Source organism: Phyllostomus hastatus, unplaced genomic scaffold (genome assembly GCF_019186645.2).
Source record: "Phyllostomus hastatus isolate PE091 unplaced genomic scaffold, TTU_PhHast_1.1 phas_contig_137, whole genome shotgun sequence".
Taxonomy (NCBI): domain Eukaryota; kingdom Metazoa; phylum Chordata; class Mammalia; order Chiroptera; family Phyllostomidae; genus Phyllostomus; species Phyllostomus hastatus.
The window spans coordinates 1,873,653-1,892,601 of record NW_025333583.1 but is presented as its reverse complement, the minus strand read 5'-3'; the positions used below and the strand labels follow the sequence as shown (position 1 = coordinate 1,892,601).

Below are 18,949 nucleotides of genomic sequence, written 5' to 3'. Positions count from 1 at the left end.
GTGACCTCATGAAATTCTGCCTCTGCTCTAGGGTAATTTGTGCCTTTCATGATTTAACTCAGTCTACCACATCTTGACCTAGTTGAAAACTGGGTCAGACCATTTTCTTTTTAAACGGAAACCTAGAAACCGCCCTCCTTTCATCATATTCAGAGTTTGCACTATTTTCTATATTCGGTTTCTTTTCTAGCTTTTCAGAGATGCTCACAGGAACTGCTGGAGCCGGTGAGAGAGGCTGCACTGCGGGTCCACACAGGACTGGAAAGAAACCGGGGATTTCACCGGGCAGTGGGAGGGCTGACTGGCAGACCCCTCTTTGCATGCCCCTAGCGGTTTGCTTCGGTGACATTCAGCTCATTTCAGTTGCGACATATTTTCTTCTTTGAGCAACTAGGGAAGGACAGGCGAACTTCATTTAGGCTCCGGAAATGTACGTAAGGGCTGGAGAAGTGAGGACGCAATAATAAAAGAGGCAGCAGAAATAGGCGAGGGGCGCTGTCTACCCCATACGTCACAGACAGTGCCCTTTCTGGGGAGGGTATCGGGGCTCATCAGAGCCAACTTTCTCCTTTTCAAATGAGGAAACCGGGGACACAACCACCATTTGATCCATTTGTAGAGTAACCCTCAACATTGTTCCCCTGAAGCTGTCCACACGCTCTTGTCTTTTCTCTTCCTCTTTCTCCTCTTCAGTTGATTGTCTCCCTCTTCCCAGTTCTTCCTGCTCTTCCTTTCTCCATCCCCCATTCTTCCTCCATCAATTACCCTACTACCCTTCTTTCTTCCATCCATCTGTTCATCTGTCCGTCTGTTTCCCCGTCCATCCGACATCCTCTTCCTTGCTTTGTTCGTTTTTCCAAAAGAGCGCTTTTCAAATTTGCTAGTTTCCACTCTCAAAAACACTTAATTATTTTGTCCTTTCTTTCATTATGGTGTATGGCTAGGTATAGATCCATTTGAATAACTACATTGCCCTCTAAACAATGTAATAGTTCTAGGTGAGTTGTCATATTTCCATACATAAGAAACATCTGGGACGTTTGTTAAGATGCCAAAATTTTGGAGATACTCATTTAGTACTATTAGTGTTATTGTAAAAATGGATTTAATACTATTTGCTTAAGTACTTTATATACTTCGTATATTAGTATGTTGTTTAAGTACTTTGTATATGTATATATTGGCTAAATACTTTGTATACTTTGTATGTTTGCATATTGTTTAAGCATTTTGTATGCTTGGTATGTTTGTACATTATTTAAGTATTTTGTATGTTTGCATATTCTTTAAGCACTTTGAAAAGCACTTTGCAGAAATTACCTGTCTCCCAGACTCTGTGACTTTATAGGTTGGTTTTAACAAAGGAGGTGGGAGATTTATTGTAAAGGGGGTCGACTAACATAGAGTTAGCAATTCTTTATTTTTCAAAGCAAGGGCATTAAAAACAAATGAACAAAAAAAAATATGCCACCATTTCATTAAAGAAAAAATATCTTCGCACCACACACAGGGGAAGAGCAGTTTCAGAATAATGAAGACTTATCTCAAGGAAGCACAGGGAGTGCAGTCCTGCTGTTCATCTGAACGTGTGTTCTAAGTGAGAGAGTAGGTTCAAGACCGTAGACAGATAAAAATAAATACAACACAACTGTTTAACTGTGAGTGTATCCTTTTTCGCTTTGCAAGCTTGTCAATTTGCACATCTATCTTTGGTGTGGTGTGAAATGAAGTGACACTATCGTACTTCTTCCTAGATTTAATTTGGATCAGTTGGCATTGAAAGTCTGTTCTCACAGGCATACGTTGACAGAAATAAATGCAACTTCCACTCAGTCTAAAACATTCTGGATAGAGAGAAAGAAGGGGACTTGTGACTCCAACCATTTCTCCTGCTTCTTATTCTCAGTGACAGCTGCTGTGGGCGGTGATTTGCCGGATCAGGGAGGAGAGAGCCAGAGGCTGCAGGGTTCCCCCCACCCCCCGACTTCAGCCCCTCCTGCCCAGGGCTGGCCCCGAGCTGAGTGCCAGCACCTGGGTCTAGATAAGAGCAGTCCGGACCAGGGGAAGTGGCATCCCTCAAGGATATCTCATCTCACACGACTGCTTGGGTGCCGACCCGTCTTCTGCACCCTTGTACACGCGACACGGATTTGGGGACTGATGGTTCCCCAAAGCACACCAGCATTACCTGCATAGCTTTAGAAATGGGTAGGTATGCGGCCCGCTTCAGACCTATGGGATCAGAGTCTCTGGAACGGGTGTCTTGGCGTGTATATTTTTTAACACCACAAGTGGTCTGAGGCCCACCCTCATTAAGAGCCTTGCTGTGCGTCAGTGATTCCCACCCACGCTGCCCATTGTGTTAATGTGGGGAGCGATGCCTAGGCCTCACCCAGACTACTTACATCAGAATATCTGGTGGAGGAGGGAGCCAGGGCTTTAGTAGTTTCTAAAGGCTCCCTAGATGATTCTTACGTGTGGTCAATGTTGGGAATTACAGGGGAAAATAATGCTCGTATGCCGCATAATTTTGCCTACCATTTTAGGAGCCCAGTATTAAGGAATCCTGCATGTGACACTGAAGACGACAGTGAGCCACCCCTTGGTGTGACTTTATGAATCATGTGGGAGGCAGAGCCAGAGTAAGCGTTAGAATGCTAGCTAGCATTTCCTAAGCACTTGCAGAGTGCCTTGTCCTGCTCTAGGGGGTTGCACGTATTGCTGTTTCATAAGGACACCAGGAGCCCGGCACTGGTATAGTACAAGAGAGGGAATAAAGGTTAATTCAATTGCCTATCCTCATGCAGTTGGGTGGTGATGCAGCCTGGCTCTGCACCCACCCACCTGACCAGAATGCTGTGCGGGAGGGAGAAGTTAGGCTGGGAAAGGGTTTGCAGGAAGAGTGGTAAGCAGGGCAGCTGATGTCGGGGCTTGCAACGCTGGCCGTGAGAGTGAGGCCACGGAAGCCCTTGCTCACAGCAGGCTCGGAAGGAAAAGTGCACTTGGTGCGTGAAGGAAGCTGAGACTTGGCCCAGGCCAGACTTCCTCCTCCTGTTCCGACAGTCTCCCAGAGCTGTGTTCCCGGAGAAGGACAAGGGAACCGATTTATGAGTGTGAGGCCTGTGAACTGTGGCGGTCTCTCCTACTCCCATGTGGCTGCTCAAAGGAAAGGCGTTTGACCTGCAGGTACAGATTCGACGTGTGATCTCTAGAGGAAGGGCAGGAACAGCCCCTCTCCTTGGTGTTGTTCAGACTGTGCCGAGGGGATGAGCCATATTTCGAACAGGAGAAGGAACAAGGGGGAAATGTTGTCAGAGGGAAGGGCTGTACTCTAAAGGGCGCTGGAGACGATGGCATGGGGGGCCAGCGCAGTTTCAAGGTGGCCTTGAAGGACACTGGGCTTCTGCTGGGCTGTCCCGTCAAAGACCGGCAGGTTAGACTTGCTGGGTCCAGGCTCCAGAGTAGGGGACACAGGTGAGGGTTTGTCTTATTGGAAGAAAGATGACCTTAGAAGCCTAGGGAAGTGTATTCTCTATTGCTGGAAAGAACCTAGATAGACTGAACAATGACTCTCTGGAGGTGGGAACCGTCCAAGGTGTTGGCAACTTGACCTTCCGTGGTTCTGTGACGATCCCTCATGCTGTGAGTGAGGGTTTCTGAACAAGGGTTTATTGTCCCGGGGTTAGGTGTCAGGGGTACGGTGGTGAACACACCCACTTGGCGATTAGGGAAGCTGGAAATAAACAGCTTGTCACCTATGCTTATGATCACTTGCTCCCAGGACCTAGGAGTCTGATTCAGGTTATTTAGCACTGTGTTTCCTATTATATTTTAGAGTTAACCTCATCCTCTCTCCTTTTGTTCATATGCCCTATATTTTTCTTTTATTCTTTTTTTTAAAGATTTTATTTATTTATTTTTTAGAGAGAGAAGGGAGGGAGAAAGAGACAGAGAGAGAGAGAGAGAGAGAGAAACATCAATGTGCGGTTGCTGGGGGTCATGGCCTGCAACCCAGGCATGTACCCTGACTGGGAATCGAACCTGCAACTCTTTGGTTCGCAGCCCGTGCTCAATCCACTGAGCTACGCCAGCCAGGGCCCTCTCTTATTCTTTTAATATCTCCTTTTCTCTCCTCTATAACTGCCTGTTTTAGCTATTTTTTTCTCTTTTTTATCCTCTATTCTTCCCTTTGCCTCTTTCTTGTTATCCACTAATAAGTGGGTGGAATCAACACATTTATTAAATAATATCTAAGTACTATACTTACATGGGTATATACTTAAATATCTGTTCATTGCTTTATTCCTCATCATACTAAAAAGATTAAATAAACACAGTGTGCAGATATTTAAGTATCACACAGAACTTTCGTCAGGCCAATGAAATATTTTACTGAAAGAAAATGGGTTCCTTCTCTTGTCTAAACCCATCCTCAAAGGTAAACTTCCTCCCTGCACCTTGGGCTGGGAAGTACTGAGCAGTTTGTCATAGAAAGTAGATCACGCACTGTGTATTTTGTTACCGGATAATGAATGGCTTTCTTGTTCTGCTCCGGGTTGTCAGGTGCGAAGCACTTCTAGAAAAATAAGCTCGGCAGGACAGACAGCCCTGAAAGCTAACTTCACTTCATTGTTTTAAAAGTGGTGCTTTCCACTGTGGAGAAACACAGTTTGAATTTCTATTCTTTTGACCTCTGAAGGTTAAGTCATGGGTGAATTTTAAGAACAATCATTTCAAATAAGTCCTGCTTTAACATGAAAGTGGAGAGCATGTAATAACATATTTAGGAATTTTAACTTGAAAAGCACTAAAAAAAAAGAACACTCGAGGTGATTGTTGTGTATGAAATAGCACTTCCTGCTTCAAAAGAGAAAGAACCCGTGACGGTGCAGGTAGCAGGGGCTGCACAGAAACCCTGGCGTGGTCACCTGTGAACGACTTAACAAGCATACCTGCTGAACCAGTGATGTGGTCCAGAGGTTCCGGCGTGACATTGGCCCTGAGTTCAAAGCGGGGTTTTGCTCAGATAACTTCCCACCCCCCAAAAGAAATCAGACCCCAGTTGGAGCGATATTTCTTCTGGCTTCGTGCCCCATGAGATAACATCACAAATTCTTTTATTATCATTCTCACAATGTGGCATATATATTTTTTTCACTCATTATACCTCTGGGAAAGATTGGATGAATTACCAAACTGCTAAACAGGTAGATCTCTCAGTTGTTAAGGAATGAGGAACCAACATCTGATGCCATGTGCCAGGTGCTCTGTCAGGGGGTTTACACTCACGATCTTACTTATTTCCTGTAACAAGTTTTCCATAGTGGGTTATTAGTATGCATCTGCGATGCTGAGGCTCAGCTCTGAGAAGGCCGGGAAATTACCCACATTCTCATAAGACCTGGAGGCAGGATTCAAACTCCCATCTTTCTACTCCAACACTCCTGAAATTTCTATTGCAGCTGAAAACGTAGCCCAGATCTGGGCCTCCCCACTGCTTCTCCCATTCTATTTTAGAGAGGGCTGGGGTGGCAAGGTCACATGGGAGATCTGTGCTGGAAGGATGTCTGGGAAAGGTAGTCTTTGGTTTCTCAGCCTCCAGCTTGCATCAGGGCCCAGCACAAGGGTTTGGAATAGCCTGGGTGAAGCCAGTATCAGATTTTGCCACAGTCTCACCTTTGGCTACTTGACAACAGCGAACACCCTTCTTCCAGGACTTCACTTTCAAACCGCAATAACGACCACAAAAATGCTCTCATTATTATAGCGAAATCAACCCTCATGCAAATGGGAATACATGCAACTTCACTTCCAAAGCAGAGACCCAAAGTGTCATCAGTTGCAGCCTTCATCCCTGGCTCTTGTCTTCCCCTCTTTAGTTTAATTACGATCTTGTACTGTTACAGTCCAACCTGTGGACACAATGATAAACTGTCTCTCTGTAAAGCAAGAGGGAAAATGGAAAAAGACGAAGATATGACACAGCTTGGAGAGAAGAAATATGTCAACTACAGCTGATCATGAGGCTTCATTTAGTGTTTGTTATTTATAGCTTCTTCACTCCACTGCCAGTTCTTTGCCTCAGCCAGGGCCTCGGCAGGTTACGGTTCTTTATTCAGGGAATAACTCAACCTTCACGCACGAAGGGCACGAGTCTTAGTGAGGTCCTTGTGGTATTGGTTCCCCTGGTCTCCCGGTGACTTTTTCCACTTGACACGACATGATATGGGACAACCCCATAGGATTTCTTGGTTTGAGGACTATTCTCCCATTGTCTGCCTAATTCAACAGCAACTCCAGTTCCCCTTAGTAACCATTCTAATCTCCCCAGTGAAAGTGGTAACCCTCCTTTGTCCCCTGTTTATGCAGGGACGCAAGGAGCCTGAAATGGGCAAAGGGCAGTTCGTAGCTATGGGAACAAGGTGGACTCTGATGGTGGAATAATCGTGTCTGTGGCATCTCAGACTTCTAAACCAGCAGCACTGAAGATAATCAAACTTTTCACCTTTTGTGAATGAATTATTAGATGGAATGTTGAGAGATACCACTGTATTTCCATTTTTGGATCCCCAAACAATGTATTCTGACTGTGGTTGCTGGTTGGGAGCGAATAACCATGTCAGGGCTGACACACCCGGATCTGACCAAGTATTGTCTCCCACCAACCCTGGAACTGGTGCTCTGCGGCCCGTGGCTCCCAGGTGGTGAGGCTGTGGGCAGAACAGGGAACCCTGTGACTTCCTAATTCCTGAGCAGGGACACCATCCCCTGTTCAGAAGCCACATTGTTCGGATGGCATGGTGATGCTTGCCTCAGTCTGCTCAGATTGCTATAACGAAATACCACAGATGGGGAAGCTTCCAAACAATGAACGTTCAGTTCCCAGAGTTCTGGAGCCTGGAAGTCTGAGAGCAGGGAGCCAGCGTGGTTGGGTGAGGGCCCTCTTCCAGGCTGCAGACATGTCCCCACACGGGGTGAGAGAACAAGACCTCCCTCTGGGGCCTCTTTTATAAGAACGCTAATCCCATTCACCGGGGCTCCACCCTCACGATCCACTCACCTCCCAAAGACCCCGCTTCTCACACCATCACGCTGGGCATTAGGATGTCACCACATGGATTTGCAGTGGGGTGATTTTCCTGTGTTTGTTTTAAAATATTACTTTGTGGCAACCCTGTGTTCCGTTCAATAGACGCATGTGAAGTCAAAATCCTGGCTGAGCGACAGCCACGCCATGCTCGTCCGGGTTTGCTAGACAGCACCCCGCGCGTCCCGCAGGGACCGTGTGCCACGCGGCCCCGCTGACTCCCTGGGCTCAGTGAAGCTGTCTGCGCAGGTCTTCATTTGCCACGAAAGTGCTGCATTCTTAAAAGGAAAGGTAGGAGAGAATCGAATTTTAAACTTTAAAAACAATTTTAGGCTAACAGGCGAGCAAGATAGTTGGTTAAATAAAAGAACTAGTTAAAAAGGTCATCAACAGCCCTGAGCAGTGTGGCTCAGTTGGTGGGGTGTCACCCCGCAAAGCCAAGGGTTGCGGGTTTGATTCCCAGTCAGGGCACCTTACCGCGCTGCGGGCGTGGTCCCTGGTGAGGGTGCAGATGATGTTTCCCTCTTGTGTCCGTGTTTCTCTTGCTTTCTTTCTCCCTCCTTTCCCCTCTCTCTAAAAATAAATAAATAAAATCTTTAAGAAATATAAAAAGGCCATAAACACACACTTGAAACTTCTATAATATTTTACGTCAACTGTAATTAAAACACAAAACAAAACAAAAATCCTACTATAAAAATAAAAAGGCCCGCCCTGGCTGGCGTAGCTCAGTGGATTGAGCGTGGGCTGCAAACCAAAGCATCGCAGGTTCGATTCCCAGTCAGGGCACATGCCTGGGTTGCAGGCCATGGCCCCCAGCAACCGCACATTGATGTTTCTCTCTCTCTCTCTTTCTTCCTCCCTTCCCTCTCTAAAAATAAATAAATAAAATCTTTTAAAAAAGTAAAATAAAATAAAAAGGCCCGAAACAGGGAGAGGGAAGCTCAAGCTGTCCCCCCTCTCCGGGTCTCAGTTTCTCATCTGTTAAATGGGGACAATGGTCCTTGCTTCACACAGGTTTTGTGAAGATGAAATCAGATAATAATTGGTATAATACACGTATACAAACAGCCCTGGCGCAAACCTAGCACTCAGTAAATGTTAATGATCATTGTCCCACTGCTAGCAATTTGTGTGTCATTAGCAGGGCTATTCACACCACATGTTTTGATTTCTTACAGCTATGTCACTTATAATTATCCCTTTTTTATCATATATTCAAAAAATAATGGTTTTTTAAAATCCTCTTTCAAATATAGTAAATTATGGTGAAGAACACAGCAGCAACACATAAGAAAAGTTAAATGCAGTAGAAAACAATAAAGACATCTAGCTCGCCAATTTTGGATATTCTTTCAGAGCAAAGAGAAAGATACTTTTGCATTACAAAACCTCAACAAGTAATTACAAAATTATAAAACGGTAAACAAAAATCTGTCTTATCTACTGTTTTGGTATGTCGGGGCAATGACCTTCAAGAACAAGTTTCAGGAAACTGGAAGGGAGGCCTGTGACACCGTGCAGGCCTTGAACTCCTTTGTCTGGCCTGGCCCTGGGCTTTGGGAGGGAGCAAGTGTTACAGCTCAGAGATGTAACGTGTGTACACTGCTGTCCCCTACTGCCAGTGGGCTAGCCAGCAGCCAAGTAACCACGATGACTGGACTGCCAAAATCCTCTGAAGTGGTTAGATACTTAGATATACTGTGCAAACCATGTATTCCAGAGTTGGGTAATTCAGTTGCCAAGGTAGACAGCTGCAGTATAATAATGTTTAAAGATTTTTAGGGTGCCGGAACCATCAAGGGGTATATGGTGCACGGCACGTATTTACGTCATTTAATCTGTACGGGGATCCCATGAGGCAGCTACTGTTATTGTCCCCACTGTAAGCAGAGCAAACTGAAGTTCTAAAGGTGACTTTGCTAAGTAAGTGGCAGAATAGCATGCAAACTTCAAACTCCTCTGACTCATTTTTGTGTCCTTCCAAGGTCATGCTCCATTCCTAAAGAGGACAGAGTCGCCAACAGCATCATCAGTTTAACTCTCGGAAAGTCTACCCTAATCACACGTCACACCATCTTTCCCCCACTTCTTCTGAACTGAAAAGCAACTTGCAAGCAAATGCACTGGAAACAGAGTATGAACCAGATGGGGAAGGTGAGAGGGGTAAAGGCTTTTGTGGGAACAACACTATAGAAGGATCAGTAAGCCCCTGGACAAGGGTGGGGGACCATCGTGGCCCGCTGGGCTTGGCGGCCAGTCTGGGCAGCTCAATAAGCCCTGCCAGGGAGAATGAGCTGGGAGAAACCTGGGCCGGCCAGCTCCGGAAGTGCCCTCTTAAGTCTGGAGGCCCTGGAAGGGTGAAGGGACACCTTTTGGAATCCTGCCATCCACAGGTGACACTTTTTGTAATTTTTCCAAAGGCACAGGTTCAAGTGCACTTACCAGAAAGGGGTCAGATGCCGTCTTCTGGATGGGGGCTTGAGGCAGGAAAGGCCCAGTAGGGGTATTTCAGAGTCTGAGGTGTGAAACCCTCCCCTACCCCATACACTTGCATAAACTGAATTGAGCATGTGGAGAAGGTAATCCTTGCCTTGGTAAGACTTCAGAATGAATGGATCGCGTGGGAGGCTTATCAGATGGAAGGAGTAACAAGAATAACAGCCCAGAGCATGAATAAGTTGGCTGTGTGTTATGTGAGAGATGAATGAACGAAAGACGATGATTTGCTGATGAGTAACCAAAAGTTAAATGTCAGTGATGAGAAGGTCAGGACAGGAACTTCCATCTTCCAGCATGCAATCCACTGCTGTTCGCCTTCCCACATTTATTCTCTTGTGAAAACACAGACAGTACAAAATTATGGAGTCGTAGCATCAAAAAAGAAGTTAGGCCTCTCACCCTGTCCTGTCTCTCATCCAGTTTAACGCTGTGTTCTGCAGTGATCCAGCCTCCTCAGCTGAAGTGCTTCCTGTGCTGGGAAATTCTCAGGACCTTCGGAGACAGCCGAGTTCCAGGCTGGACACACAGCACAAAGTTCTTCACGTGCAACTGAAATTCATTTCCATGTGTCTGACTCTCTCTCTCTCTCTTTTAAAAATTATTTAAATTTATTTTTAGAGACGGGGGAAGAAGTAAGAAAGAGAGCGAGAGAAACATTGATTGGTTGCCTCTTGTACATGCCCTGACCTGGGACCAAACAGGTGACCGAGACATGTACCCTGCCCAGGAATTGAACTTGCAACCTTTCAGTTTTCCAGATGACGCCCAAACAACTGAGCCACGCCAATCAAGGCATATCTGGCTGTCTTACCCTTGAACTCTACCTGCACATTATCAGTTACTTTCTTTTCTAAACGGATCCCCAAACCCTCAAACGTCGAGCATGAATGGAGGACCAAGTGTGTACCAGGCACAGAAGGTGGTGTCCTGTCCCCCTCGAGTCCCTTTGTTCATGTTCTTTTAACCTTGTTCACGTCTTCTTAACCGTCATTGTTCTCCCCTCTTCTAAGTTCTCCCAGGCCATTTTTTTAAGGAGATATATTTAGATCTACAGGGCAAATAGTCATGTCTTAAGGAATGTAAACTAGTTTTAATATTTAGACTAATTGTTCTCACACTAATTAACATAACTAGGAAGGTACACCTGTTGTCAAATATCATTAAAAGGACTCCTACTGCATGTGAATGACTATCACAGTCATTGTCGGTCTGGATTATCATTTTAAATGGCAACAATGTGAAAAATATGCGTACACTCTTTCCCCAATTCCACACAAGCAACCTTAAGATAATACTTACTGTTATCTTCACCATCCTTAACACTCATGGAGTCAACAACACGGACTCGGTTAATTGGGAACTGCAATCATATCTTTCCAATGAGGAGGTTGAAGCCATAGGATATTCGAACTCAGCCCCAGATCGCAGGGCTGGTAGACGGCGGAGCCAGGCTTCAGGTCGGGTATTCTGCTCTAAGGAATTCGATCACCTGGAAAAGCTATTGTTTCTCGGCCCTGCCAGGGTGACCCACATGTCTTAGTAGGAGCCCATCTGTGAAATGCAAATGTGGTCACACCTGGAGATGGGGTCCCTCTCTATGGCTGCAATAGTTCCAAACCCACCTGAAGTCAAGTCTGATTCCTTCTCTAGGTGATTTCCCTGAAATATATATATATATATATATATTTTAGAATTAGGTCCCTTATACCTTATACCTGGAACATGCTTGGCATTTGTAGTCCTTGATACATACTTATTGAATGATTCAATTAGTGGTCCCCAGGCCCCACCTGTTTTCTGGCTCCAGGCAAGATCAGACACTTTGTGAGTCCTTCAGCAGGGCGGGGGCTGGCGTGGGAAGAAGGTAAAAAAGGGATGTGGCATCTCTGTGCCCCTGAGCCCCTCTTCTTGGATATCTATACAGCTGACCTCTCCTGTCAGGCTCTGAGCACCCAGATGTCCTCTTTCTAACTTTCTCTCCAGGAGGGAACTGGGCCTCTCTTTTCTATCTACTGCTTTTGATGAGGACCCCAAAGACAAGTGACCCGGTTCGTCAATGATCTATGCCATGGCTCTCTCCCGGAGGAGCTGGGTCACGTGGAAACTATCCAGTCCCACTGCAGCTGGGACTCCTGCCCTGCCATCCCACTTCAGTGCTGACCCTGAGTCCCCCAGGCTGACTCTGGCTGCCCTTCCTTGGCCCTCCTCCCTTCCCTCTCTCCTTCTCCCAGTTGTAGAGGTCCCCCAGCCCGTAGCTATCCTTCCCAGGGACCTTGTTGTCCTTCCCTCCTTCTGGCATCCACTGGTCTCTCCTCGTGCACTGAAGCATCTAAAACCCAATCAGCTAGGGAATTCCACTTCCTTCTCAGTCTTTCTGTGTCTCATTCCTATCCAGGGATGTGCCTAAGCAACCAGCTGACTGTCCCTGGCAGTCAGGGAAGACGGTTGAGAATACACGAAAGGCCTGATCACAGGGGAAGAGCGCTCGGTGTTGCTCAGCTCTGGCCAAGCCAATGTAACTTACTCCACTAGAGCAGTGGTTTACGAACTTCACCATTCATGCGAATCACCCAGAAAGCTTGTTCAAACAAGGATTGTTGGGCCTCACTGCCAACATTTCTGATTCTGTAGGTGGTGGGTGGGGCAAGGATTTGCATTTCTAACAAGTTTCCAGCTGATACCCAGGCTGTGGCTGGCCCAGAAGACAGCGTGAGAACTGAAGCCCAGAGTGGCTTTAATGCACAAGAATGAATTGGATTGGGGGGGAAAAGTTGATGCTGCTAATTTTTTAGTTTCAGGTTGTTTAAGGCAGGTCTCAGTGGGAAGAAACCAAGAGTGAAATGTTCCATTTATCTGTACAAATCCGTATGAATGGCAATTGTTGAGTGAGTGTGTCAAAGGTCAGATCGACAGAGAATGCCATGGAGTGATTTAAAGTGCGAGGAAGGTCTCCGCAGTAGCCCCCTGAGGAAGTCATTCCCAGTCAGCCGTGCACTGGGATGAGTGCCCATCACCTGGGCCATGTAGGAGATTTGGTTTTGCATATTTCTGTACATCATTCATAACTAAATTGGGGCCAATTTAGAATGAAACAACCATTTACTCAGGCTGAGAGGTTCACACAGCAGCTTCCAGAAATGAGTCAATGGTGAGTCAATTAAGCACGGATTTAACCTCAACTTAAACCAAGGCCAAGAGAGAAATCTGCCTGCACTCATGAACTTCACTTGCTCCTCTTTGGACTGCCACTTCATCTGCGTACAGCTCCACTGCCTTCCTAGAAAAGGGGATGGGGGACAGAGTGGGTACTCGTGACAAGCGTTGTGGGCTGGCAAGGTAGAACAGCAGGAGTCCTATTCAAGGGCAGAAAGGGCCTAGGTCCTTGGGGAGAACTGGGAGGAGAACTTTGGAAACAATGGACAGTCCTAGTGCTTGCACAACCAGATAAATACTCTCAAGTAAAGGCGAAAGTGAGGGTTACTGAACTCGGCTGCGGGAAGACTGGGCCGCAGCTCCAAGGGCCTGTGCCCCAGAGTTGATAAGGAGGGCTCTGGATACAGTGGGGACGTAGTTAGGACGTTCTTTAACCACTCATGTGGAGAACGTGCCTTAAGCTTCTTGAGCCAAGGAGGAGATGCCCAAATTTGCAGAGCTGGCACTCTTTCCTTAAGAATTAAAAGGTCAACCCGTGAGTTTGGTTTAAGGAAGTAGGGGAAATCCCAGAAATGAAGAGTGGGGAAGGGTAGTCGATAATCATGGGAACTCTTGGTTCCATAATTAGAGGATGCTGGAGGTTTAATTAGGGGTGAAACAGGGAGTGAACTTGAACTTGGGACTCTCTTAAGAAAACAGAAGTAGAGCCAAACAGTTTGATTGTCACCTGTATCTGATAACGTTCTGAACTGTGGGAAACAAAGTCCACTTTTCATTTTGGAATAATTTCAAACATATGGAGAAGTTGCAAGAGTAGAACAAGGAACTTCTCAAAAGAAATTGTCTAGAGTCAACATTTTGTTTACTGGCTTTGTCGTTTCTTATCAATCTGCCTATCCAATTACTCACACCTCTCCCAAACACACATCGTACTCATATATAATTTTTTCAAAACTCTTTGAGAGTTGATTGCAGATATTGTACCCTTTTCTCCCTAGATCTGAGGTGTTTTTTTTTAAAAGAATGGCATTCTCTTACATAACCAAAGAGAAATAAGCTAAATCAGGGAACTTAAACTGTGTTTCTATAATATTAACATAATCTGAACTCTGATCCCTATTCCCATTTCGTCCAGTTGTCCCAGTTGTGTCCTTCATAGCTAATACTTTTTTTTTCTGGGTCAGGATCCCAAGATCACTCAGTTTCACTTAGGTGTCCCCCCCCATCTCTTTATGGTCCTTTAATCTGGCATAGTTTTTCAGCCTGTCCTTCCTTTCTTGACTTTGACAGTTATTTTGAACACTTTCTTCTATTTGGCTTTCTCTGATGTCCCCTCATGATTCCAGGGAGGCAATGCATTGGGGCAGGAACCTCAGGGGACTGGTGTGCCCTTTCGGTTCGTGGTAACAGGTAGTACCCACGTCAGTTTGCCCCAGTGCTGATGATGTTAAATTTGACCACATGGTTAAACGGTGTCTGCCAGATTTCTCCACTCTACAGTTACTGTTTTCCCATAGGCCTGATTTTAAACGGCACGAACTTAAGCAGTCACATAGGTGAACAAAATCTGCCGAAGAGCCTCTTGTTGCTATGGATGAACTCTGCGCCCCTCCCTCCTTAGACCTTTCCCAGAGCCTTAATGATTAGGGCGAGGTTTGAGCTACACAGCACCTTGGATTCCACCTGGCTCCCCGTTTTCCAGGTGTGGATGCTTACTCCTGATGGGATGAGGTGAGTTTTGTGCTGCCCACTGGTATCCCTGGGCAGCAAAGGCTTTCCCATTTCCTTCATCTCTCCGGCCTTCTGAGGGTGTTATATGTCCTAGAGTTGACCCCGAAATCTGGAGACTCTATAACCTGATGATGTCCACGGGGTCCTGTCCTCAACGGGCCCGCCCAGGTCCTGTAGACCCACGCCTAGGGTCTCTTTTATGGAGTCTTATGTGGTTTCTCTCTTTCCCTGCCACCTTCTATTTTTCCTAGCATTACTGTCTTTTCCAGAGAACGCTGCTTTCTCAGAGTAAGGCAACTTTAGTGCCTTCTGACTCTGAGAAGTAATGAGGCTCAGCTGGGTGCAGGAATTGCTTAAGTTTGGGAAATTCCTACTTAGGGATTTGGAGGCCAAATTCCTTCAAGGAAATGGACGGTCTGCCTAACTGCCTCTTCCTGCCCCTGTCCACGGCCCTCCTGAGGAGCCCTGGAGGGGGCGGGCAAGTGAGTGATGATGGTGGCAAGAAATAGAACAGGCCAAGCGGAGGCCTGGAGAGCAGGGGTCCAGAGCGCAGGTGTAGGCTTCTGACGCACCGCCTTCCCACCCTCCGCCGCTCACTTGACCGAGACCTGGGGTAGTTCTTCACCTTCTCCAACTCTCAGTTGTCTCGTTCTCGAGATGGGGGTGGCATAAATGGTGCATAATTCATACTTTTGTTAAGACTGGGCGAGTATAGGTGTATAGGCGCTTGGTACAGTGTATGGCCCCACGTCGGCAAATGTAGGCTATTACACTGAGGTCATTTTGCTTTTGTGGGCACAGGGGCAGGGGATGAGGAGGACCCAGGAATGGAAAATGACAAAGGGATTTTTCTCCCATCCTTGCTTCTTGGAACCCAGTGGACTACAGGGTTTGCAGCTCAGGCAGTGGCCTAGGCCGGCGGTCCCCAGCTGCTCGCCTGCCCTTATGAGGTCACTCTTACTAAGGACACGAGGGGACCTGGTCCCTGCCCACCCCAGGCACCCAGGGGTGCAGATTCAGGAGGCAGCAACGTGGATGGAAGTGCTGTTTCGGTACCGCGCGCTCGAGCCCCCGGCTGCCCCTGGGAACCCAAAGGCAGACGCAGGTGACGGCGGGGGCAGGTCGTGCTCCCTGCGCGCGTCTCGCTGGGCCGGACTCCCCTCCCGCCCTGGGTCACCTGCAACCCGAGCAGCACCAGGCTCTAAGCTCTGCACCCGGTAGCCGGCCCAGGCGCCCGCGCATGCGCCCCGGCCTCCTGCCGCTGTTTGGCCGTTTCCATGACTACGAATTGGCTCCGCCTGGGGTCCCGGAGCGAGAAAATGAAGCTCAAGAGCCTCCTGCTCCGTTATTATCCGCCAGGTACCGGCCGGACCCCTCCACCTCCTGTGGGAGCCTGGACTCCGGCGTTGGGCGGGTCTGCTGTGGAAGAGGGTGCGGGGCCCAAGAGAGCAGCGCGCCCCCAGAATGAGGGGTCCCTGCGGGACAGGAAGCTGGGTGCTTCCCTGCCTGGTCTCCTCACTCGTTCAGATCCTTGACTCAAAACTTTAAAAATGACTCTCTTAGGAAGTCTCTAAACCTTTCCATTGCTGAGTTCGAGCGCTTTCTGGTTAGTTAGGAATGTGGGGTGCGGAGGGCGAGGCGGGGGTTGGCGATGTTCTGGGATGTTGGTTTCTGCGAGGGAAGACACCCGCAAGGGCCACGCTGGTTTTCTTTGATCAAAGTCGACGTGTGTGGAGCATGGAAAGAAAAACGCACGCTCAACGTGGCATTACGTTCGTGACCGTTTTCCAAACTGCCCGTATCAATCCATCGACACTTTATTATAGAGTGGGGATTGAAAGAAGGCCTTAGGCTTTGCTTCCAATGAGTTAAGGAAAAGATGAAGGAAGCCCCTATAGAATGCTATAGTTTCAGTAGGATAAACTTGTCTAGATCTCTTGTTTCATAGGCGAGGTTATGGTCACCTTTACAGAATATTTGAAGTCCACTGGTCACCCAGCTTGTTAGGGACTGAAATAGGAACAGAACTCTTGACTTCTAATTCAGACATCACCTTGGGAAAATCAGAAACTAAAGTAAAAAGTCTGGGAAACTTACCAGAGGCAGTAGATGACCACATGTACGCACCCAGTGAAAAGCTCAGGTCTCGCGACAAGATGGACCTGGTGGGTGACTTTCTCCGACGTGAAGTGAACATCTGTAGGAAACACACTCATTTTCTTCCTTTTAGAATTCCAATTAAAATAACACAAGAAGGCCCTAGATATGAGAGGTAGTCTATAGAAAATTTTAAATTGAAATGAACAGCTTGTTCTCTTTAAGCATTCCACAACCTGACTTGGTCTTTGCTTGGGTGTGGTCTGGTGCCAGTTCCCATAAATAGAGTGATAAATGAACGTCTTGCGTTCATTCCTTTGCTGTGGAGTGTAGGTCAAGGATCTGAGCTCTGGGATCATAACTGCTCTCGCTGTATCAAAATCTAGCAACTCGGGCAACTTGTTTGGACCTGTCCAGCGGCCAGGCGGATGGTGACACCGGCACCCATCTCCCAGGTCTTCTGACCCTTTCCGGTTACTCTGCCACTTACCTCGCTCCCTTCAGAGGAAACCTCCTGGAAAGCGTGTTGTTTGTTTCCAGTTTTTCTTCTCCCTTGGGCCTTGAACATTATTTTACCACGTTTTCACCCTCATTGCCCCACTGAAACTGCTCTTTTCAAGACCCCCAATCACCCCCAAATGGCTGAATCCCCTAATAGCACCGCAGTCCTTGCCTTTTTGTGCCTGACAGCAGCACTCCACCCACTTGTCCTTTCTGCCCTCCTTTGGCGTCCGGGCCACCTGTTTTATCCTCTCCTCCATTGTCACTCCTCAGTGCCTCGTGTTGACATCTCTTCTTTTGTTTTGCTCTTCATGTTGGAGTGTCCCAGAGCTCTGTCCTTGGATTTCTCTATCTATATTCACTAGGTAGGTGATCTCATCTATTCTCAAGGCTTCAGACCGCCCCCCCCGCCCCTCCCCCTGCAGTCCTGAGTGCCTAGCTGCCTGCCTGCCTGACTTCATTCGATGTCTGCTTACCTGGGCCTCCTGCGGTCTTCCTCACCTAGGTCAATGCTAGCTCTATGGCTCATGCCATAGCTGTGGACTCATCCTTTTCTCCTCTCTTGCACATTCCACATTAGGTCCAATAACAAACCCTTGCAGCTCACCTTCAAAATACATGTAGTCATTCACTGCTTCATGATGGGGATACATACTAAGAAATGTGTCCTTGGGCAATTTTGTGCAAACATCATAGAGTGCACTTACACAAACCTAGATGGTCTGGCCTACCGCACGCTTAGGCTAGATGGTATAGCCTATTGCTCCCAGACTACAAGCCTTCACAGCATCTGACTGTACAAGACAACGCAAGTTTAAATGAAGCACAGGAGAAAATGATGCAATCAAGAAGCGTGGTAAACACAGATGTATAAAGCTGCTGCTGGCATAACACAGCATGCTGTTTCACAGCAAACATTTTTTATATAAGCAAAAAGAGTATGTTCTAAAATAATGATGAAAGTATAGTAAATACAGAAGCCAGTGACATCGTTGTTTATTATCATCATCAAGTATTGTGCACTGTACATACTTGTATGTGCCACAGTGGTAGATGACTGGCAGCCAGTGGGTTTGTTTACCACCATCACCACACACTCGTGATCCTGTCGCTCTTTGGCTCTCCCGTGGCTTTTATTTAAAGTAAAAGGACCATGACCTCTGAGGCTATAATGTCCAAGGCCCTACAGGATCCTCACCTGCTTTTGCCTCCCTGACTTCCCCCTGCTTCCCCCTGCTTCCCCATCCAGTGACACCACTCTCCTTGGTGTGCTTTGGATGGGCTGGTTGTGCCCCGCTCAGGGTCTCTGTAGTTGCTGTTTTTTTTTTTTTCCTGGTGATCAGCTTCCCCTAGACACCTGCATAGCACTCTCACCATTTTTTTAAAGCTCTTTCCTAAAAAGTAAGTAGTAATGTGAAACCTCCCTTTCTAGAATTTCCAGTTTTTTCTCCAGATATTTATAGCCCATTCCTTGCTTTACCTCATCTTAGCATTACCTCATTTCAACATCATTTTATGTATGTATTTTAGTCTCCCCAACTGGAACAGAAGCTTCATGAGGGCAGGGACTTTGTCTATTTTGTCTACCACCATACCTCTAGCACTACAAATGGAGCATGATGCGTATATGGGTACGTCCATATTTGTTGAATAAATGAATGAGTTCAGTGAGATGATGTGTGTTAGGAATGCCTAAAACTCCACCTGCAATGTGACTAGGTTGACGTGATCTCCAAGGTCCATTCCAGCTGTAAGAGTCCAGGGTTCTCACGGCCATCTGACTCAAGTGAGACTCAAGCTTTAGACTCCTGCTTGCGACTACTGCCTTAATGATTATCTTCTAATGAGGGCATATCACTTAGCATGTTAGATGCTTAA

General features: G+C 46.9%; 1 protein-coding gene and 1 long non-coding RNA gene across 3 annotated transcripts in view; one reads left to right on the top strand and one right to left on the bottom strand.

Annotated features, from left to right (window-relative positions):
• Positions 1–5,107: 5,107 nt before the first annotated feature.
• LOC123829000 lies at positions 5,108–16,715 on the bottom strand. Its single transcript, XR_006787535.1, has 3 exons — positions 16,571–16,715; positions 7,565–7,660; positions 5,108–7,365 (listed from the first exon to the last, which is right to left on the bottom strand). It is a non-coding gene; the product is annotated as an uncharacterized LOC123829000 (long non-coding RNA).
• Positions 14,403–18,949, top strand: part of DAW1 (dynein assembly factor with WD repeats 1) — a 38,853-nt gene continuing 34,306 nt past the window's right edge. Inside the window, exon 1 of one of the 2 annotated variants that reach the window (XM_045854491.1) lies at positions 14,403–14,473. Coding sequence is in view for 1 of the 2 variants with exons in the window: in XM_045854490.1 (XP_045710446.1) it covers positions 15,751–15,832 (82 nt within the window). In the remaining variant the exon portion in view is untranslated. Of the gene's footprint in view, positions 14,474–15,712; positions 15,833–18,949 lie in introns of those variants that run through there. The other variant, XM_045854490.1, reaches the window with a different exon arrangement.